The 21872-nt window shown below is 48.6% G+C and overlaps 10 protein-coding genes across 10 annotated transcripts; 7 read left to right on the top strand and 3 right to left on the bottom strand.

The window, feature by feature from the left end:
- Positions 1-752: 752 nt before the first annotated feature.
- N7519_004823 (uncharacterized protein) lies at positions 753-1794 on the top strand (the record flags this gene model as incomplete). The annotated part of the gene is made up of 2 exons (XM_057291599.1): positions 753-878; positions 928-1794. 2 exons carry the CDS (start codon positions 753-755, stop codon positions 1792-1794), a joined length of 993 nt encoding a protein of 330 aa, XP_057152801.1.
- Positions 1795-2452: 658 nt separating this feature from the next.
- N7519_004824 (uncharacterized protein) lies at positions 2453-4047 on the bottom strand (the record flags this gene model as incomplete). Its single annotated transcript, XM_057291600.1, has 2 exons — positions 2453-3859; positions 3919-4047. 2 exons carry the CDS (start codon positions 4045-4047, stop codon positions 2453-2455), a joined length of 1536 nt encoding a protein of 511 aa, XP_057152802.1.
- A 1992-nt stretch (positions 4048-6039) lies between these two features.
- N7519_004825 (CFEM domain-containing protein) lies at positions 6040-7017 on the top strand (the record flags this gene model as incomplete). Its single annotated transcript, XM_057291601.1, has 4 exons — positions 6040-6123; positions 6184-6361; positions 6425-6705; positions 6757-7017. 4 exons carry the CDS (start codon positions 6040-6042, stop codon positions 7015-7017), a joined length of 804 nt encoding a protein of 267 aa, XP_057152803.1.
- A 1037-nt stretch (positions 7018-8054) lies between these two features.
- N7519_004826 (carnitine:acyl carnitine antiporter) lies at positions 8055-9244 on the top strand (the record flags this gene model as incomplete). The annotated part of the gene is made up of 4 exons (XM_057291602.1): positions 8055-8303; positions 8362-8410; positions 8490-8506; positions 8582-9244. 4 exons carry the CDS (start codon positions 8055-8057, stop codon positions 9242-9244), a joined length of 978 nt encoding a protein of 325 aa, XP_057152804.1.
- Positions 9245-10134: 890 nt separating this feature from the next.
- N7519_004827 (uncharacterized protein) lies at positions 10135-11289 on the top strand (the record flags this gene model as incomplete). Its single annotated transcript, XM_057291603.1, has 2 exons — positions 10135-10287; positions 10339-11289. The coding sequence occupies 2 exons, from the start codon at positions 10135-10137 to the stop codon at positions 11287-11289; spliced, it is 1104 nt and encodes a 367-aa protein (XP_057152805.1).
- A 418-nt stretch (positions 11290-11707) lies between these two features.
- Positions 11708-12414, top strand: N7519_004828 (putative ubiquitin conjugating enzyme; the record flags this gene model as incomplete). The annotated part of the gene is made up of 3 exons (XM_057291604.1): positions 11708-11864; positions 12003-12095; positions 12161-12414. 3 exons carry the CDS (start codon positions 11708-11710, stop codon positions 12412-12414), a joined length of 504 nt encoding a protein of 167 aa, XP_057152806.1.
- A 448-nt stretch (positions 12415-12862) lies between these two features.
- Positions 12863-13854, bottom strand: N7519_004829 (RTA1 domain-containing protein; the record flags this gene model as incomplete). The annotated part of the gene is made up of 4 exons (XM_057291605.1): positions 12863-12953; positions 13016-13090; positions 13144-13481; positions 13543-13854. The coding sequence occupies 4 exons, from the start codon at positions 13852-13854 to the stop codon at positions 12863-12865; spliced, it is 816 nt and encodes a 271-aa protein (XP_057152807.1).
- Positions 13855-14693: 839 nt separating this feature from the next.
- Positions 14694-15920, top strand: N7519_004830 (Zn(II)2Cys6 transcription factor domain-containing protein; the record flags this gene model as incomplete). Its single annotated transcript, XM_057291606.1, has 2 exons — positions 14694-14762; positions 14838-15920. The coding sequence occupies 2 exons, from the start codon at positions 14694-14696 to the stop codon at positions 15918-15920; spliced, it is 1152 nt and encodes a 383-aa protein (XP_057152808.1).
- A 1855-nt stretch (positions 15921-17775) lies between these two features.
- On the top strand, positions 17776-19279 carry N7519_004831 (uncharacterized protein; the record flags this gene model as incomplete). The annotated part of the gene is made up of 5 exons (XM_057291607.1): positions 17776-18285; positions 18381-18534; positions 18589-18757; positions 18809-18906; positions 18984-19279. The coding sequence occupies 5 exons, from the start codon at positions 17776-17778 to the stop codon at positions 19277-19279; spliced, it is 1227 nt and encodes a 408-aa protein (XP_057152809.1).
- A 167-nt stretch (positions 19280-19446) lies between these two features.
- On the bottom strand, positions 19447-21366 carry N7519_004832 (uncharacterized protein; the record flags this gene model as incomplete). Its single annotated transcript, XM_057291608.1, has 3 exons — positions 19447-20543; positions 20594-21226; positions 21279-21366. The coding sequence occupies 3 exons, from the start codon at positions 21364-21366 to the stop codon at positions 19447-19449; spliced, it is 1818 nt and encodes a 605-aa protein (XP_057152810.1).
- Between the last annotated feature and the right edge of the window lie 506 nt (positions 21367-21872).

The raw sequence follows: 21872 nt of genomic DNA on the forward strand, positions 1-21872 counted from the left end.
TCAATCTTTACGGGATCTTGTCTGCGACTTTTTGATCATTTGCTCACTTACCATATTAGGGTTTCGCACTCTTGTCTTAAATCGTGTCGATCTATAGCCAGGAGCGGTTCGGCATCCGCGCACCCCGATGAAATCCCACGATTCCTCGAGAACCTTTGAAGTCAGTTTCGAAGGATTACGCTAGAGCGAAGATCGTTAGACCATCGTAGGGAACTGGTACTCCGTAAGAATGGTGTATATACCTAGGCAGCAGGAAACTGAATAATGCCGGATCCGTTCAGATCGGCACTGTTCTAATATGTACTCCGTACTAAATACTAATAGATACGTGCTCTCAAGAGTTATACACGAGTCTGCAAGTCCAGTCAAAAAAAAAAAAGGAAGGGAAAAAAAGGAAAGAAGTTTGAGACATGAAAATTCCAGGTGAGGCTCTCAATAATGAAAGCAGAGTCAAAGATACTAAGAATAGCCCCGAAGAACCACTAAAAACGAGTGAAACATGCTCGGTGGATAAAAACCAACGCTAAGCTTTCAAAGTTCCGGTCTTATATATGTACTATTAGTATTGCTTAGTATACTTAGTATACCTAGTAGTAGAATATTATAAGAGTAGAAAAACCCCAGAACCCTGGAAGGTTAAATCTTATCTCTCTCTCTCTCTCTCTCTCTCTTTCTCTCTTTCCTTTCTACTTTCTTCTCTCTACAGTTCACTCTCTTTCTATTTCTATCCTTTACTTCATAATACCCCCACTATGCTGCTGTGGACAATCCTCTGCCTAGGCGGTGCTGTGGCTTCTTCCATCCCCAACCCTCATAAACTCCGACTCCCTTACGTTCCTTCTTCCCACAACCTCGAAGATGGCGTTAGATCAAGACTCGTGGGTGATACATATTTTATCAATTAGTCGTCACACTAACATAATACAGTCCATAAGTTTATCCATCCAAAATGGAAGCCTATACGCCAATGAACACCAACTTTATCCTCCATCAAAGATAATGCAGCTCCACGCGCCCCTCTATGAATTCAACCCCAGTGACGAGACCGTGGAATTATCCTACACGCTCGACACTCAAACACTCCCCACAGACAAAATGGAATCCACGGCGGATATGATCCGCGTGCGAGTCGAGTGGTTCGATCTGCAGGGAAACCTCGTGTCACCGGACGCAGTGGTCGTCGACCTTCTCGCCTTCCAAAATGGAAAGTACGAGATGTCTCGTCTCCGCGTCGAACCAGCTCGTGGCAGTGATAAGGGAGATCATGTTTCCCAGAAGAGCCAGACGTGGGTGATTAATTACTGGAGGACACAATTCGGTTCCATTTTCGACAAGCCCAAGATCAAGGCCAAGACCACGGCACCAACCCGCGATTCATTCCCGGTTACGGAAGATTCCGTTCAAAACCGTGCTACCAAGGTCATCAGCGGTAAAGCCACAACCGACTCTGGACCGGAGACTCATTTCTTTTCCTTCTGGGCCACTCCAGCCCACCTTCACCACCACGCTGAACATCGTCGTCCTCACCACGACCGCCATCACAAGAACGCCTTTATGCGAATCATCCGGCCCATTATCCTTCCTGCTTTGCTGGGTACTGCCGCTGGGCTGGTGGCTTGCTTGGTCGGGTTCTTCATCGGAGAGCTACTGATGTCCTTGGGAGTGAGTCTTGGATGGCAAAAGGTACTCGGCGACAGGTCACGGATTATCTCAGTGGAAGAAGGCACGGTTTCTGAAAAGACCCCCATGGTGCCGCATGTTTATGTGACAGACACTGCCGAGTCAGATGTATGACTCGGCCTAGGCGATATGGGCGGCATCTGATTTTCGGTTTCTGTCACGGCGTTTTCTTGCATTAACATACCCTCATACCACGTTTTTCTTTTCTTTACCTTATATATATCTCTTCGTACTGATCTGTATCTATGACTCTATCACAATACACCTGGAAATGAGCATTTTCTGGGATGAGAGATCTCCAATATCCATTGGCCCAAGATAGTGTCATATTTTGCCCGAGTCTACATCACAAGGCCGGCTGGCCCAATGGCAAGGCGCTTGACTACGAATCAAGAGATTGCAGGTTCGATCCCTGCGTCGGTCACTACATTTTTGCTTCTGTCTGCTTTGACAGATAAAATTTTTGTTCGACTCCACCGGACCCAGCCCGAGCCGGTTCGGCATCGCCGGCATCGCCGGCATTGCCGAGGGTGGAGGGTGTACGGTTGTAGACATCTGTATTTTTTTTTTCGCATTGCCGCCCCTGGGGAATCTGATGGACTTGGATAGGCTTCAATTTACAGAGTATATCCTTCCAATTTCGTAGAGGGGGTTTGGGATTGAGATTTTGCTCTATTCAAAATTTTATTGATTCAGGCCGATCCACGTTTCGACTTTTCATGGCGACGAATATAAATATGTAATCTACGACATAAATATTGAATAAGAAGCATCAGCACTTGCGATCGAACCACATCTTCTCCCCATTCAAAGCGGGTTCCACATCCATGCCCATTGCCGTGGCAATTCCATTGGAACCCACTATGAATTCGGTTGCGTAGTAACCAGAGAGAGATCCGATTTTCTTGGGTTGGTAGTGATGCGCCACAAAGAACTCCCCGCTTGCATGGGCGAGAGTGATAAGGGAAGGTACAGCACGGTCCAGTAGGTCCGCAACCAAACATCCGTTTCTGAGGGATAGAGTGATAGAACTGTACGCGGGATGCTCATATCTCCCCGCATACTGGCTTAACTGTAGAGAATGGGAAATAGCAGGATCGGGGAGAGACGGATAAAGCCGTTTGATGGCTTCTTCCATACACTCCGACCTCGCCTTGATCCTCCTGTTTTCTGCTTCGGTCGCCTGGCCCACTGAGCGTGGGATCCCTGGCCCACCGGAAATCTGATCCAGAAGGTGCATGTAAATCTCCACCTGCGCATTCCGGGCATTGGTTGTGTTACCCATCATAGCAAAGCCAAAGCCTTTGCTCGGTACGAAGCCCACCATAATGCCGAATCCGGCCCAACTCCCACTGTGCCAGTACAATGGCTCGCCGCGGTAACTACTCACAAACCACCCCAGAGCATAGAGATGACATGGGACCGGAGGAGGTCCCACAAGCTCCTCCCAATCTGTGATGACCGTGCGTGGCTTCAGCAGTTCTGCGTGGCCTTGTGGAGAGATAGGACCCTTTTGGTAGATCATCGCGCGTAGCCACTTGGTGTACTCGAGTACGCTGCTCACCATAGCGCCGGCTCCAGTGATAGCGACATCGTTCATGAAGGGTTCTGCGATGTAAGTTTCGGTGTCTGGGTCCCAGGTGTAGCCCTGCACGAGCCGAGGACGAAGAGATGGGTCCTCCGAGACATCTGTCACGGAGAAATACGTGTCGTTCATCCCTAATGGATCCCAAATGCGTTTCTTGAGAGTCTCGCCGAGATTTCTGCCTTCGATTTGTTCCAATGCATGAGATACAGCCATATACATGTTGTTGTTGTAAGAGAAGGTAGTGCGGGGAGCGTAGGCTATAGAAAGATGTCGCAAATTTCGAACTGCTTCACGTAGTGATCTCTGGGGATGCGCTAAACTTAGACAAGCGTCGTGAGTCGATAGCCCTGAACGGTGCGATAGAGCATCTTCTATGGTAGTATGCATTGTGTTGTAGTCTTTCCCCAGCACGAAATCATCTCTCAGTATGGATGCCATTGGTGTGTCCCAGCGAAGGGGAGATTCGGTATTCCTGCTATCGTCGATGGCGAGAGACATGGCCGCTGCGGTGAATGCTTTGGTGGTGCTACAAGTAGAGAAAAGAGAATCGGTGGTCATCTTGCGATCAGGAAACTGAGCGAATCCATACGCCTAAAATGTAGTTTAGTGATATGCACTCTATGCTCATCAAGTGAATCATGTCTCCATACCTTTGACCAGGTGCTGGAGCCATGAACCACTGCCATGGATAGTCCGGGGACTTTCCATTTATCCATCTGCTGCTGTACCAAGGCATCGAATTCCAAGGTCAATGGTGAGTTTGAACTTCTGAGAACCATTTTGATAAACAAAACTGGGTTATCAGTAATAATTGGAACTCTCTAGGTTGCCCTGGAGGTTTGCATAGAAGGGGGATTTTTGTAGCGGGGAAGTCGAGATAAGCGCCTCGTGGTCCAGGCAGTAGTGCCGGAATCAATGTAACGTCAATATTATTAGTACATTAGTGATTTGGTACATTAGTACAGGTTGGGATTAGCCTATAGAGTAGAGATAAGAGACCGTTGTCAACACGGTACTCCGTATACTGACAAAACCTCAGCCTTGTGGGTAGGGAGTCAGGGATAGTTCAGCCTTGAGGGTATAGGAAGTTAGGGATAGCGGTCTGAAATTTGCCAAGGGAAGGGTGACTTTATGCAGGTTCCCAGGTAAACAGAGCTTGACATCTGGACGAATAGGAGCTTCAATTGATGCAGGCTTTGACAACAGCGGGAACATGCCGGTGAGTACGGAGTACAGAGTACACACAGCTGCATTTGCTACATATGTAGACAAATGTTCAGCTTGCTTGGCGCATGATGCTGTATTATATCAAAATGTCAACAAATGCGCCAGGAAATAGGACTGACTCTCGTACCCTGTACCTACTCCATACTCTGTACTGATCAGGGGTCACAATTTCACGTGATGTCAAGCCTATAAAAAGTTTCAGGGTTAGTATATGTGCATAGTGTTTTACGTTATGTGGAAGGGGTACGGACATAGTTATAATCAATCTGATTATTCTATATGGAGTACTCATAATACTATGTTGTATGTGCATTATTTTGGCTATTTATGTGGAGTATTGTAATATCTCGCATTCAAAGTGGATGTTTGATTTCGATCTGCGAAAGATTTGAATAGTTTAATGAAAAGGAAAAATAAGGAAAAAAGCAAAAAAAGGAAGGAGAAGATGCAAATCCGAATGATTCCAATTCTAATACGGAGTACTCCGTAACTCCGTACATACAACATAGTAAATGTTATGTATCTCAAATCTTCCCAATCCCTTTCCAGGGGCCTCCCTTGACAACAAGCCTCGATCAGCAGACGGGACAGAGTACTCGGTACTCTACTCGGCAGACACAGCTTTGGAATAGTCCTTTGGTAATAATAACTAATAAATAATACCTAGGTAGATAGTATGTAATAGTAAATAAGTGTGGCGTTGTTCAGCCACAGTGGCGAAGTTGAACTGAGTTTCCCAATTTTCAATAGTGCGATCGGGACTCCAGCGATTCAACAATTCAGATTTCCAAGGTACGAATCCCCGGTCCCCCGATTCGGATTGATCTCCACCCGATTCGACCTCTCAACATTGTTCAGATCGGCCAAAAAGGAATGGAAAACCTTGGGAACCCCATGAACCGCCCTCATGAACCACCATGAGCCACCATGAACCACCTATCAATCCTTGGTTTACCCCTGCAGCCACACGGAGTTCTCCATCGGCAAAATGGGAGGGCTCCAATAATGGAGAACATCGTGAAAAAGCCAAATTCTGAAATCTGAAATCCAATTCATTAAGTGGAGTAAGACCCCCCTTGGCGATTGGATGAACCTATAAGATCGGCATCGAGAAGGGGTGCGAGCTATCTCCGGGACGATCATCCCCCATTTCAGTGAGCAGATCCAGGATTTGGATACTGTGATGACTTCATATGGGTCAGGCAATGGATTCTCTCTCGCTCCTATAGCCACGTTGGGTAGCAGGACAGTCCCAACTGGCCCTGCGAGGTAATCCACACCTTCATGATGATTGGGCTGTATCGTCCGCATCGTCCACTCTCTTCCTCTTTTGTCCACGATGGAGACTCAAACTTATAGTCTGGGGCAGGTGGCTGGTGTGTTTTGATGCAGAGTTTGTTTTTCTTTTGGTTTCTCAGGGCTCTCTTTATAAAAAGACCCCCCCCATCTCCATATTTCTTCCAGTTTCCACTTTGCCGATTCTTCTTTCTCTAACACTCACCTACTACTCCGTATCCTCAATTCCTTTTCCCTAATCTCTAATCATGAAGTCCTTCACCCCCGTTGCTCTGGCCTTGATGGCCGCCTCTGGCGCCATGGCCGCTGACCCTTCTGCCTCTGAGTGCGCTGTAAGTTCGATTTACTCCATGTTGAATCATGCTCAAAGCTAATCTCATCCCATGTTATAGTCCATGTGTCTCTCCAACATGAGCAACCAGGCCGCCGACTTGGGTTGCAAGGCTGGTGACGTCGCCTGTCTCTGCAAGAGCGACAACTACAAGTTCGGTATCCGTGACTGCACCAAGGAGGCCTGCCCCAACGACGACGCCGAGAAGGTTCTCGCTATGGCCGTCGCCAAGTGCCCTGGTACGTGACTACCCTAGATCATTTCCATAACACTTGATACGGTAAACTAACATTATATCGCAGGTGGTGTTGCTGGCTCCGACGCCGACTCCGACTCCGACTCTAGCTCCAGCTCTGCCTCCGGCTCCGGTGCTGGTGCCTCCACCACTGGCTCTGATGCCAGCGCTACTGGCACTGATGCCTCTGGCTCCAAGACTGCCACCGGCTCTGACGCCAGCGCTACCGGCTCTGACGCCTCTGGCTCCAAGACTGCCACTGGCTCTGACGCCAGCGCTACCGGCACTGGCGCCTCTGGCTCCGTCACCGGCTCTGCTTCCGCCACCGGCTCCGTCTCCACCGTCACCGTAAGACACACTTCATCTTCTCCTTACGAATCCCGCTGACCATATCTCTAGAGCACTGACGCCTCCGGCTCCATGGTGACCCGCACTAGCACCGGCGCCTCTTCCACCTCCACTGGCTCCGGCAGCGGCTCTGAGTCTGACTCCGAGTCTGGCAGCGGCTCTGCCACCGAGTCTGGCTCCGGCTCCGGTACCGACAGCTCTGCTTCCGGCTCTGCTTCTCCCTCCCCCAGCGAGGGTGCCGCTGCCCCCATGGCCACTGTTGGCAGTGGTGCTATGGGTGTCCTCGGCATGCTCGCCATCCTCGCCCTGTAAATTTCCCACATTTGAAGGCGTAGAGTCCACTCTCATGTATCCCTCTATCAATTTATGGGCTACGATTCATGTGTCGCCGTCTGGCTTGTATAGGTACAATATGGAACGCGTTCATGGGTACAATCACGTTTTGTCTTCTTTTTACTCTACGGAGCTGTTAATTTAATGTCGAGCTTAATGAATGAAATCTATCTTATGGCATTTATCCTTCTACTCCGTACTGAAGCGTTGAACAGGAAATCAAACCCTGTTTTGTTTGAACCCAAATTGCCTGACTTTCAATGCTCCAGATGTCCCATAACGTATGTAGTTATAGATCTGACATGGCCGTAGCTAACCTTTGAAGGTATCCACAATACCTGTGAACCTAATTACTATTGTTAGCGTCTCACTGATAAAAAAAAAGCATGTGGATTTCCATGTGATTGCGACCGGTGCTCGGTGCACATAGTACACATGTAGGTAGATCTCACCTATTTTTCCAAGTACTTACACATATGTTGTAGTTATGCAATATAGGTAATGTATATCTGCACTGCATCTACTCCGTATATATTTTAGGAATATAGAGAGATATAGCAATAAAACCTAGTCCTAACGCGGCCATCCTTTATTCCGCGGAGGAAACGTGGAGTAGTTGAGCTTTCCCGTTCACCCGGACCAACGCACTCGGAGGCCCCCGACGTTATATAAGAAGAGCATACCTATGTCAATTCCTATAAAGATCAAACCATCCTCAAAGTCTCATACAATATTTAGTGCTACAGTACTGTAGACTCCCTTTCTACGTGCTATCTACGGGAAGTCTATTTTTCCGTTGCCGAGCCGAGGCACACCTTCGTCCGGGGAAGACCAGTCGGCTTCGGTTTGTCGGTCTCTCAATCATTAGATCTCCGGTCTTTTTTTTTTTACTTTCTTATTGCACTATTAATTACTTCTACAGCTTACCCTTAGCACCTGTCCTGTCTTCTCCTTCCTCTTCCTCTTCTCGTTCTCTTCCTCCATCCCTATCTCTTCCCCGCTCCGAATCGCCCACAATGTCCACCTCTACCACCCCCACACAAGAGCTGAAAGACGAGCTCAAGGTCGTCGAGACCAAGGCCGTCAACCAGACAATTGTACAGCTGCGCTCTCTCGCAGCTGGTGCCGCTGGTGGTCTCTGCGCTGTGATTGTCGGACACCCGTTTGATCTGGTGAAGGTGCGCCTGCAGACGGCCGAGAAGGGCATTTACTCGGGTGCCATGGATGTGGTCAGGAAGACAGTTGCCCGTGAAGGATTGGCCCGAGTATGATTATCACGAGCACATCGAATATTTCGCGACCGAACTGACAATGGTGTCGTAGGGCTTGTATGCCGGTGTCTCCGCACCGCTTGTTGGAGTCACTCCCATGTGTAAGTTCTCCAGCATCAGCTATAATGGCTCTCACATAGCAATTGGCCGAGTTATGCGCTAACCAGTCCTGTTTTACAGTTGCTGTCAGCTTTTGGGTACGTTTGTTTAATTTAATATTGGAACCCAGAGCAGCCGCGAGCCGGTCGGAAGCAATGCTAACAATACATTAGGGTTACGACGTCGGCAAGACTCTCGTGAACAAGTTCTCCACCGTCCCCATCAAGAACGATACCCCGCAGTACTCTATTGCACAGATCTCTTCTGCAGGTTTCTTCTCCGCTATCCCTATGACTCTGATCACCGCACCCTTCGAGCGTGTCAAGGTTCTCCTCCAGATCCAGGGCCAGAAGACTCTTGCCCCGGGTGAGAAGCCCAAGTACTCCGGTGGTATGGATGTTGTGCGTCAGCTGTACAAGGAAGGTGGTGTTCGCAGCGTGTTCCGTGGTAGCGCCATGACGTTGGCGCGTGATGGTCCCGGCTCCGCCGCCTATTTCGCGGCCTACGAGTACATCAAGCGCTCCTTGACCCCCAAGGATGCCGAAGGCAATGTGACGGGCGAGCTCTCCCTGTCTGCCGTTGTGTGTGCTGGTGGTGCTGCCGGTATCGCCATGTGGATTCCTGTCTTCCCCGTTGACACTGTCAAGTCCCGCCTGCAGAGCGCACCGGGCAAGCCTACTATGAGTGGCGTTATCCGCTCAGTTTACGCTAGCGGCGGTTTCAAGGCCTTCTTCCCTGGATTTGGACCAGCTCTCGCTCGTGCGGTGCCTGCTAATGCCGCCACTTTCCTTGGCGTTGAGCTGGCACACAAGGGCATGAAGAAGCTCTTTGACTAAAGTTGACGGGAATGCTTGTGTACATACCATGATTGATCTCTTTTTGCAGCGTTTTGTGTCCCATCCACGGATGGTTGTCTGCGACCATGATTTGGCTTTGATTGGTTTGCATCTTTCTGATCACGTCTTGTGTCATTTTAGATCTTTTGGTTGATTACCGATGTTCTATAGAAGGTCTCTTTTTGTGTGTGAGTGCTGGGAGTTAGCCATGTCACATTAGATCTAGAATGTGCACAAGCTTTGGGCAAATTTCATCATGAAATACCATTCGTACATGTAGGAATTGATCGATGTGATATAGGCAGCGTACTCACATCGCCTGAGACAATTGAGGCTCAACAAGGTTTTTTTTTTCCTATCTCCACTCCATATCTGCGCTATATCCAAACCGGTTTAAAGGGGCGAGGGGAAGAATTGGCCGAGCCAGCTTCACCTATGAGAGTGCTCTACAGCCTGGATTTAGCGCTAACACGGGGGGGCCATGGCTGATTGGGGGCGATGCATGGTCGGCACGGAGGAATTGGACGCCGATGATCTCAGGGGGTTCTATATTTATACCACCAGAGTATGATTTTGTGAACCTTTGAAAAGTAAATAGTCAAAATATGGCCATCTTAGTAGAGAGCAAGGAAAATGTTCAAGTTCCAACTACAACTGGAGTGAGGCTGATTAACGGGTACAAGGCAGGTACCTGAAATTGTAGGTGGAGAACCAGCAAACTTTAAGTACTGTAAGAGTACCGACGGGTCCGGCGCTAGCGGTCTGCTGCCTGCCTTTGTATCAGATAAAAGCCCCCATCTTCCCCTCTCATCTTTGCTCTTCCAACCTTGGTAGGTTTCCATCTCATTTTCCATCGAATATATATATTCACCATCGGTGTCGGCTTCATTATGTCCGTCACTAATGTCCTGATGCGCCGGGGCACCGAGCTTGTGGCTACTCACATGCAGTCATCGGATAAGCCTCAGCAGCAGCAGCCAAATGGAGGCGTGGTGGCTCTGTTTTCTATCACTGCTGTCTTGTTTTGTTTTGCTTTCTGGGCTGTAAGTGATACAATTTTCCAGATGTAATCTCATGGAACTAACACCCGACAGGTCGAGTATACCTACGGAATGGTGGTCGCGACTCTGGCTGTAGTTGAAGATACCAACCCCGATATCTACGTGCGCATTACTCCCAGTCCTGATCCCACCAAGCCATCCAACGAGGAAGATCCTGAGCTGGTTGCTCCTACTCCCCTCAAGCCTATCACCAGCAAGCTGCGCACCACTGTGAAGCACCTGCGCTCCCGTGCTGGCTACTGGTCTCGCTTCCGTGGAATGAACATGTTCGTGGGCTACACCGTGGTCCGCGGATTCCTGTCATCTTTAATCCCTGTTCCTACCACGTCATACCTGGGCCAGTTTATTGTTCAGTCTATTCTGAGCGTTCTCCTGGCTACTTGGCAGATGGCCTGGGTGCACATCGTCATCTCTGAGCCCTCCCCAAAGAGTGCCTACCAGCGTATCCCCAGCTATAAGACCTGGATTAAGATTGCGCCAGCTGCTGCTCTCCAGGATATTCTCACCGCTGCTGCTTTCTTCATTCCCATGGCCATTGCCAACTTTGCTGGCTGGCTCGATGTTGCCGGTGACCAGGATGTCCCACCTATGGTTGCCATCTACCGTTTTATGGGCGCCGGCGTGATTCCTGCTCTTCTGGCATTCCTAATCTCTATGCCTGCTCGTGTCATCTTTGTCCGGGTGGCTGCATCTATGCTTCCTGAAGAGGATGAGACTATTGTGCCGTTTGATCGCTCTTTCGGGGGTAAAGTCAGCCCTGCCATCACCGGTGGCAGCGGCAAGATCGGCCTCATGGATGCATGGACTACCTTTGACTGGGCTGCCCGTGTCCGCTTCGCCAAGGTTATTGGCAAGACATTTGCCATGGAGGTGGCGCTTGGTATCTTCGCCGCTTTGGTACTTGGTGCTCAGGTCTTTTGGATGTTCAAGACTGCCAAGCCCGTTGACTCAGATGCCCCTGGGTTCCAAATGAGCTGGGAATAAAAGACCATAGAGATCCGATGAATCTCAGATGGTAGATCGCGAAGAATGCTCTGGATGTGTGTGTAATTGATGCCTTTGCTATATCTATATCACTGGGAGAGATTGGAATGTTTGCCCCATACGATAGTCTAACTTGCTTTACGAACTACGAGATTCAAACATCATGACATTCCTAAGGTCCTCAAAAATCAGGTCTGCACCTCCAGATAGTAGCTGATTACGTGCCCATGGTGCATACCGCCTTCCCATCTTGGCCATTTAAACCCCGCTTTAGTCTTACCGCCTTCATTTCTTTTTACGCCCCTCACCTTCTCCTCACCTTATCCTCTTTGTCCTCCTTTTGACATTGAAATCGGCTTCGGATATCGACCGAATTTCCCATCTCTGTATTCTTCCTTTCTCTTCCCTGATTATCAGCATGGCAACTTCACCTGCCGGGCGCATGCTGTCCCGCCAACTGCAGCAGATGCAGTCCGATAAGGACATCCCCGGAATCAGTTGCGGCTTGGTCGATAACAACGTTTTCGAATGGGAGGTTATGCTCATGATATCAGACGATGTGAAGCTCTATGGAGGTATGTGATGATTGTGTTATATCGGGATTCAACGCCAGATCCCTGGGCTGGTGCCGTAGCAAACACAACGCCGCCTGGGGATATACGTTGTCCTGCCCAAAAGTGTGTTGAAGAATACTGACAAGTTTGCTTGCGTAGGTGGTTTCTTCCGGGCTCGTCTCTCTTTCCCACCAGAATACCCTCACCGGCCGCCAAAGATGAAGTTTGAATCCCCTATCTTCCATCCGAATAGTATGTGGTTCCTATTGAATGATTTTTCATAGACAATTCACTTACAAATTACTGCGATTCGATAGTTTACGAGAATGGCGACGTCTGCATTTCCATCCTGCATCCACCCGAGGAGGACAAATACGGATATGAGTCGGCTTCGGAACGCTGGTCTCCTGTGCAAACCCCCGAGACGATCCTGCTGTCCGTCATTTCTATGCTTTCCAGCCCGAACGATGAAAGCCCGGCGAATGTGGAGGCTGCTCGGCTATGGCGTGAGGACCCTGCGGAGTTTAAGAAGCGCGTCCGTCGGTGTGTCCGTCTCACATTGGATGACTAAAACACGGTTTAATTATTCATGGCAATTTAAGATGGTGGGTTATGATCTGATTTAACACGGGGTTGCAGGGGTTCTTTTTCTTCCCTTTCTTGTTCAATGTACCGTGGTGAGCGGTGGTTCTCTTCTTTATTGCATAGAGCGAGCAATGCTTTGCCATGCTCTCGATCTCTGGTTTCTCTGGTTCCTTTGTGGTGCATTTCTTTGCGATTTTCATGAGAGCTGGAGTTCAGTTCCTGACGTCTTTTGTCTCACTGGTTTGGGATCAAATCTATTTACGAGGAAACTCCTGAATATTTGACGTAAATTTGGCACAATCGTAGAGTGGCAATTCATCCCTTAGATATTGTTTACACCCTGATTAAGTATCGTTTCCAGCATAGACAAACAAACCGGAAGAAATGATTCTAAAACAACGCCAAAACGCAGAATCACAAGAAAACATGGCGTTTTATGCGCGGTTCTTGGGCGCGAAGCGCAGCGATGGAAGGAAGACTCCGGGATGGAAGATGGTGAAGGCCAGGCAGGCCAGAGCAATCATCCTAACGACGTGTCAGCTATGACTCCCCCCCAGAGCTTTCAAAGGAACCAAGAGGCCACTTACATTCCATCCAAGACAAGGAACTCATTCTCCTTCTGCATCAGCGGGTTTCCCCAGCCACCAGCCATCTCCGGGATACTAGACATCGAGGTCAGTAAAGTGCCTTATTTGACTCGGACATTGGCTCTTACCGATAGATACACCGAGTCAAGACTGTGAAATAGGCAAAGACCTCAGCGCCCACGACGAACGGCATCCACTTGGGAACAATTGGTGAAACATCGAGGTTCTTCTCTCCCGAGAACCCATCGCCGCGCTTGAAGACCCTCCAGAAGAAGACGACAGCAAAGAATCCACATACAGCCATGGTCGCAACCTGGAAGGCGATACCGGCGATGATAATGTTGTCGCCTGCTTTGAGCATCTCAAAGTCCGTATGTCCAGCCGCTGCAGCGACGCCACCTCCTGCAGCCTGCAAAACGAGAGATCCGATGTCGCATCCGATGAAGATCCAGGTGAAAAGGCGGGGCTTTAAGATTGAGTGTTCGGCTTCCCAAGCCCATAATGATATGCTTCAATGTCAGGTAGACACCCGCTGCGACAAAGGTCGGCGCGAGTACCAGGCACACGATCTGCAGCTTGAATGCAGGTCCGGACCATGGGTTGTCATGCATGAGAACCCTGCCAATGTACCCGGCCATTTCCATAAATGTGCCAATGAGGAGAGCCGTCAAGAATGTCCATGTTCTGTAGTAGAGGCCGAGACCGGTTTGGCATATTCCGAGCAAGCCAAAGAAGACGATGAAGAAGATGTTGCCGGCGAAATTGGGATAATAACCGTAAGTCGTGAGTTCAACGGGACATAGTGGGCCTACTTCGGAGCAAGTAGCGTAGCTCGCCATGTTGGGGTGAGATACGTGTAAACGAAAGGAAAGAGAGATGGAGCAGAGGAAGGAGAATAAGAGAAAGAGCCGGGTGAGAAAGTGAAGGTAAGTCCCAGGAGTGAGATGACAAGATGACCAGATCAAAACAAAAAGAACTGTCTAGAGTCTCACTGAGAAATCCCAGGAGAATTTGATATCAAATCATAAATTATCAACTATCAGGCAGGACTACGCCAAGGGACCGCAGCAACGACCGTTCCAGCAAGTGGAGCCTTCAATTGGATTAGACAGGCTGAAACTGCTCCAAAATGCATTGCTATTGGCTGTCCACTGCTGTCGTTCTCGTTCGTTCTCGTTCTCGTTCTCGTTTTCTCCACGTCGCTTACATCGGGATCCACTTGTTTTCTATAAGGCGCTTTGGTCCTGTCGGAGAATTGTTGCTTTTGTCCCGAGATCTTTTTGTCCGAGATCTTTTTCTTTCTTTCTAGAATCTATAAAATCTAGATATAATGTCGATCGGGACCGAGTTCATAGTTTCAAATCCTCTCTAGGGCTCCATTGAGACATGTGATCCTGTAATGATGCCTGAGTGTACGGGTATATTGACTGACAGGGGGGCGAAGCGACCATGGCTGTTTCAAGTGTCATGGTCAAATGAGAATCATCCGACGAAGAAGTAGACGGCAGAAATTATAAAAGACAAAACCATACAGAAGAGGGAAAACAAGACAAGTTGTGAATAGTTTTTCTTATAGTTCCAGTGCACGTGATCCCTTCGTATTATCTTCTTCTCTTCCGCATCTCAAAGGATCCGAGCCAACCGATTATATGGACTCTCACGTACCGAAGTCTCCCAGATGCCTCCTCGCAGAGCGCATACAAAATCCCGCCAAGGCTGCGACCAGTGCAAGAGACGTCGCGTCAAGGTTAGTTTTGGAAGCTTGGGATGGCCCCATAGATTTGATCCGGGCTCCATCAAGTAACGAGACTAACGACCGCAGTGTGACGAAAAGGGGCCACCGTGCTCCAATTGTATTTCGCGGGAACTCTCATGCACATATTTTAGAGCGCCGCCTCGGCCCGATTCGCAAATCAGCCAGTCCCCGGCCCCGTTGGCTAGAATAGACCCAAGTCCCCTGCGGTCTAGGATCCCTAGCCTAGCATCTTCCGTTTCTCCAACCACTTCAGGGGTGCGAGATCTGGAGCTTATGCACAAGTTTTCTACCGAAACTTTTAGGAGTCTTTGCTCTTCCAACTCGGAGCATCATGTCTGGCAAATTGCCATTCCTCGTCTGGCTCTTCAGTATGACTTTTTAATGAATGGCATCTTGGCCCTGGGGGCTCTTCATATTGCCGCCACCATTGAGCCACCGGCATCGCTGGTGTACATTGACGTTGCACTTCAATATCACAATCTCACATTTGCACCATATCGCGCAGCCGTTGACAGCATCAACCCACTGAATTGCGAGGCTGCGCTGGCGCAGTCCATTATCACCACTGTTATAGGCATTGCTCTGCCAAGAGTCACTGCTGCCCGCGGGGAAAGTTCAAGCATAACGGAGAATATTGTCGTCGTATTTGAACTCTTGCAAGGCGTGAGAAAAATCCACCGGATTGGTGAATCTTGGATGAAACTAGAGCTCTTTCGTCGAAGAAACTATTGGGATGCTGGATCAGCGGGTCTAGATAGCGATACGCGGGCTGCCCTGGACCGACTCGGTACTTTAAATGATGAGACCCTCGCCGGCATCGACCCCAATCAGCATCAGGTCAACAAAGATGCTATTGTCTACTTGCGGCACTTCTCAACCAGGGTGGCCGATTCTGTTGACCCTGCAAACGTTCTGGCCTGGCTCGCTATGATCGACAAGGAATTCGTGGACAATGTGCGACGCCGACAGCCTTTAGCATTGCTGATTCTCATGCACTGGGGTGTGTTGCTTGGGGAGCTTGATGGTCAGCATTGGTGGGCTCGAGATTCGGGCCGGGCATTGGTCTCTGAATTGTTGGATACACTGCATCCCGAAGATATTGAATGGGCTAACGCTGTGGCTTGGCCACAGAAAAAGATGGGTCTCTGATGTACTATACCTGCTTAGAATTTACATAAGGAAACAAACAATCGCCGTTCAGATACCACCCTTTGCCCTTCCTAAGCCTCATTCGAAACTGAATGGGAGGAGCAAGCACCGTCGAAAAGCGAGATGCAGCTCCAGCAAAAATTAGCAGTCGCCGCACTGAGGGAGATAGATAAAAAATGAAGAGTTACTAAATTGAATTTATTTTTGTTTAGAATGAATTAATTATGCTGGGAGGTGTACTCCAGATGCTAAACCTTGGAATCGGGCCGCTACCTACATATTTACACAGCCAGGTAGTAGACACCTGACTACAATTTAAACGCTAGGCTGAAAGATCAACAATCGAACAATCGAACAATCGAAACGCCTAACTGTGGCTGCAGCGCTATATATATAATAGCCCCTCGATTTCGCTAGGGGCCACACTAACTCATCCACACCTGGACTAGGATGTGAGACAGCACCAGGGCGTGCATGTGGGGGGGCATGTCAAAAATATTGATCAATATGACATTATTACCATCAGCATGTATGGACAAGTCTTTATCGAGATTAGATGCCGAGCCCCAAAGTTGGGAGATGAAGAAGCATGAATTTGTTGAAGGAGTCCATAGAGGTAGCATCGTTCGAGATGTAGATCCTACGAGACAAAAGCACGTTTTCGGTTAATTTCGAAAGATTTCCAAATTCACCGATGTCCCCCACGTTTGACCTAAATTAAGAGTTAGGGGACCAACAATAGCATTGAGGGGAATGGAAGGTCGACCTCACTACGGGAAGCTGATGAGGTCAACTGGATCATATAATACCCCTGGTCTACGGAGTAGAATTTTTGACTTAATATAATTAATAGATCTCCAAGGGGTTTCGGCCAATTAGACAAGTTAGCGAGGGTTGGGTATTGAGGAGAGAGAGACAAGAAGAGACAAGAGGGGAAAGTCTAGCGGCCCCCATGAGCTGTTTATCAAAAGTACCCTGCGCATATATACCTACATATAGGTAGTGATTGCAAGTGTCTCTCCAACGTGAGGCTACATTACTTGCTTACTTGCTTCCCTGGGTACGCCTGGCACCTGGGCATGCGTCATTTGCTTACTCTGAATAAATTAAACAAATCGTTAGACCGATTCTAATTGGCCAAAATCGTCGAGTATCCGTCACTTCCAAGGTTCCTTGTTTACGTGCTATCTTGGTACGGAGTATTCCGTACTTCTCACTTCTTACATCGTGAGATTGTGGGATCTTTTATGCAGGAGCTCAGCAAATCCGAGTGCTTAGTGTAGGCCAGGTTCACAATCCTTCCAAGTTGACTAGATATTTAGTGCACACCCCGACGACACGAGACATGCCAACATGGTTACCGTTATCCTGTCTTCCTTTCATCGAACCATGGGAATGCAAGGCTCGCAGCGCATGGGGAACTCGACATTTTTTATTAATATCGAAGACGTGCGCAAAAATAGTCTCGACACCCGTGTTTATCCATCCCAGCAAGCAGCATACATACACTTCCTACTGCCAATCAGGTCATGCCATCGTGTTGGAGTTCAGATCTCAATAATCCCATTTTCCCTACGTGGATTTCAAGGACAAACCTTTCACTTTGCGCAAGGGGCCTTTACACGCTGTTGTGACCAGATTCGAGACGGTGATATCATTTTACCTATCAGTGATGTAGCAGAGGCTATATATAAAACTTCTGTTCCCTGGCACAAATGGAATTTAAGGGCACCAGGCTTCTGGTAAAGTTCCCCAATGCAGATAATACAGGTGTAAATGTGAAACTGATCAAAAGTCCATATACAGGAGCGAGCTTCATCCCACTTCTCGCCCGTACTCCCGAGTTGATATATGCATGGACAGTGCGAGCAAGCGATTGGAGCTGCTGATGACGCAAACCAAGGCCTTAGAACTAGCCGCGTCCACAACTAACTTGCATTTTATCGACGAAAGTGACGTGCAGCCGTCAAGCACCAGCTCATATTCGCACACCAGGGCCAGCTCTCGCGACACGTCCGAGTTGGCGTCTGAAATCCAGCACCCCCTGAAGAGAAAACGGAAGGACGAGCCTAGCCTTTCCGTCGAGCCTGTGACTGCAACAGCGAATGCTCTCCTGGAGCAACTTAGCTCTACGAGCGTCCCCGACGACGAGGTCTCGTCCTATCTTGCGCTGACCAATATTAGAAACCAACCCATAGCCCCACGCGGCGAGAACGTCTCCCGGGCGTGGGCGATGTGTGTAAACTTTGCCCGCCGCTCGAGTCAAAAAATCAAATATGGCCGTTTTCTCCGTTTCTTGTCGCTTTGCTTCTTTTTGATATGGGAGAAGTACTCCGACAAACAGGGAAAAAGTGCGGCTCGCGAGGTAAGCTCGGAAAAGACCACCCAGTCTCCAGCTAAGTACAGAAGCTTGGATCCAACGCTCTGTTTCTGGTAGCGAATTTAGCTGAGAGGTCGTAGGTAAATGCTAAAATGCGAGAGGCCGGCTTCAGTGGCCACTCAAGAGGCCTCAAGACAATGCGTGATGAGACAACTCTGATCAATAGGATGGTTGCTTCTATCCAGGAGTCCTGTGGCTCTAAACAGGCTGGTACTCTATACCACGTTGTATTTGGTATGTCCGCACACCCTCCTTTGACACATGGAGCTGACGTATTGCACGCGATAGAACCTTCGAACTATCAGCTCATCCGAACGATCAACCGGTTAGGCAACGAGAAGAAGTCGAGTATCCTGGAGTACATGTGCCAAAATGTTCAGCTTGAATCTCTTTCATCCTACCACACGTCAACCACATGCGTGCAAAGCATTATCCAGCAATATCTTCCTAATTTGTCGTGAGTCACGGTTCGGTCGGATATCTTTCTATAAGCTCTAACGAAATATAGGGCCGACGCAATTAGCAAAGCAATTGGATACGAGCCCATTGGTAAGACTCGCCTCATGGACATAGAAGGTCCCACCAGGTCCCAGAACAGTGTGTATGGTAAGAAGCCCATTTATCCAGTTCAGACTTCATATCAAAGTGCACGGAATCAGCTGATTACTGAGCACTTCCAACAGGCGCCAATTCCCAGTGCTTAGAGGACAGCCGACCATTTACACTGCGAAACGGCCCGTCCATCGACGGCGATACCCTGTTCGGCGGATTCAACCCTCGCATGTTAGATGCAGACAGCACTGGGGGTATGACAGGTGAATTGGACATGCTGCAAAACGACGGGAGTCCATCCACCTTGTTCCCTACCGATATGGATGGCTTGGAATTTGGATTTCCGTTTGACATGGACATGGGCGACATGGGCGGGGACATGAATGGTCTCACAGAAGCCGAACACATTGACTATATCCCGTCCTGATAAAAGGGCAAGGAGAGATATCTCCTATTGTGGAATGGGCGTGTCAAATCTATGAAGGATAGAGATAAAGTTGGAGTAGCGGAGGGGGATAGATCCTGGACATATATATTGGCCCAAAGAATGATACTAGATGGTCAAATGATTTGCATATGAATTCGGAAACAGAACTAAACCAAGGCAATTCCAGTAAAAGCTCGACCCTCTTCGAACAACAGTCTGATTTTCTCGCTCCCATCCAGATTGCACCTACAGATCGACCCTCCCAAATCCGCCACATACACGTGTTGATTTTGCTCATCGATTTTCAGACCGATAGCCTCGTGGAACTTCCTTGCAAGGATCTGGTAATTGAGCAGAGGCGTGTTATCAATCTCCAAGACCTGTCCATTATCGGAAAACCGAAGCCGATTCAGTGTATTCCCAAAGGGCATCTCTCCCCTATCAGTCCAATATAGGCTCCTCGACTCCTCGTGAAATTCAAGATCAATAGGCTCGGCAAGGTTCTTGAGAAGACAGACCTTGTCTGATCTGGTGTCAGGAGTCTCACCAGATGGTATGTCTATATTTGCGGTAAAAATGCGACCTTGCCAGCCTTTAGGTCCACCTTTCTGCGTCCAGAAAATTCTGCCTAAGCTGCGCGACAAGGTGATTCCAACACACCAGTTTGTCGCGTCCCCGTCATTACTGTCTGACATGTTCACGGTCGTGATGACCTTTTCGAGCCCGCTGCCGTCCAGGCCGCAGCGCCAAATACAGAGACCCTCACGGTCGGCAAAGTATAGCTTTCCACCAACCGAGTCAAGCGCTATTTGCTTCGGAGTATTGATTCGTCCCTTGTCGATGAGTGATCTCACATCACTGCCATCTAAGTTGGCAGAGTATATCATGCCGTCGTTCTGACCAGGATAGCCCATGCATGTCCAGAACATCTGCTCTTTTTCTTTGAGGACAACGATGCCATCCGGAAGGTACTGCTCGTCAAATATCGTCCGGATATATTGACCAGCAGAAGTGTATTCTAGTACCTTCCCTTTCTCCAGCGTCTCAACTTGGCCAGACAACCCGTTGTCTAATACAAGTATTCGTGGCCCTGGTTTGGTTGGCACAGTTGATGGTGGATAAAACCCGCCATTGTCGCTTTTCAAACCGAGCTTGCCTTTCTCGATGAACTCTCTCTGCAGAAAGTCAACTGTGTGAACAGTTGAGAGATTTCGTTCCTCGGCAAAATTACGCTCGATCATGGCCACCGTATCGAGTCCGACAACTAGCACAGCGTTAGCGATGTGTCTTGAAAGGCCAGAGTGAGGAACCAACGGTCCATAGCTACGAATGGCCTCGTGCCTGGTTTGACGATTGCCTCGAAAAAGATGTCATCTGCAGTCTTCGGATCTGTTACACCTTCTGACACCACCTTGAGCAGCTCTCGCTTGATCGCGGCCCATACTCTGTTGTGAATGAACCCCGTGGATTCTTTCCTTGCGACGTATACGCTCAAGCCAGCTTCTTCCATTCGTTTCGTCAGAAATGGGAAGATATTGGGTGCAGTACACCCATTGGTCATGAGCTCAACGATGCGCACATGCGGGGGCATGAAATAATGCGTATTCAAGATCCGATTCCGGGCATGCCTCGTCTTCTCCGAGATAATAGAAGATTTGTATGAGGAGGAGTTTGTGGATAGTATGCAATCTGGCGTGCAAACTGACTCGAGGTCACAAAACACCTTCTGCTTGAGATCAAGACTCTCCGACACACATTCCACCACAAGCCAGGCGTGCGAAACAGCGTGTGTCAAATCCACGGCAGGAATGACCTGCGCAGGGATGACAGAGACATATCGTTGATAAGTCGCTTTGTTCTCATCGAAGTAATTTACCGCCTCACGACATTGTGCGGCGTCGGGGTCGTAGACATAAACATTGTAACCCGCACATGCCCAACACGTCGCTGACCTCGTTAGCTAAAGTGTGAAAGTGACCCCGAGAGATCTTAGTCTTACCGATCCGGCGTCCTAACACGCCAGCCCCGATGATAGCTATATGCCGACTTTTGTAATCGGATGACTCACACCATGGATATTGAACCATCTTTCCTCGAAGCTATTCGTTTTGATACGTGGAATGGAGGTTGGAGGCAATAAAGCATGGAGAAAAAAAAAATAAGGCATTAAATATGTAAATAAGTGTAAATAAGTTCTCTGCCCACTGGTGACGAAGTCCATCGATTTTTCCAACTCGCTAAAGTACAAAGCGGCTGTATAGAAGCATACGTACAACATAAAGACTTCAATGTTGCTACTTTGGATAGTATCTCTGATATATTCGCTATTACCTCTGGGGCTCTAGATGGTAAATTACCCTATGGCAATTGAAACCATCAAAATTGGTGCTTTTCTTTTGTGTAATTGAGCTGCACTTCACAACTATACCATTCGCTTATTGAACGGGATCAAGGGCTAGTCTTGTATCTCATAGTAATTTCGACCATAATCTGAGAATGCTTGCCCAAATATAAAAAGTAGACTTCAAGCCTGAAGACAATATGCAGTTACAACCAGCTCTAAAGAGCTGATGTGGGGGAAATCGTACAGCGA

This window comes from Penicillium mononematosum, assembly GCF_028829835.1.
Source record: "Penicillium mononematosum strain IBT 11891 chromosome Unknown utg000002l:1.0-8112719.0:1.0-8118358.0, whole genome shotgun sequence".
NCBI classification, from domain to species: domain Eukaryota; kingdom Fungi; phylum Ascomycota; class Eurotiomycetes; order Eurotiales; family Aspergillaceae; genus Penicillium; species Penicillium mononematosum.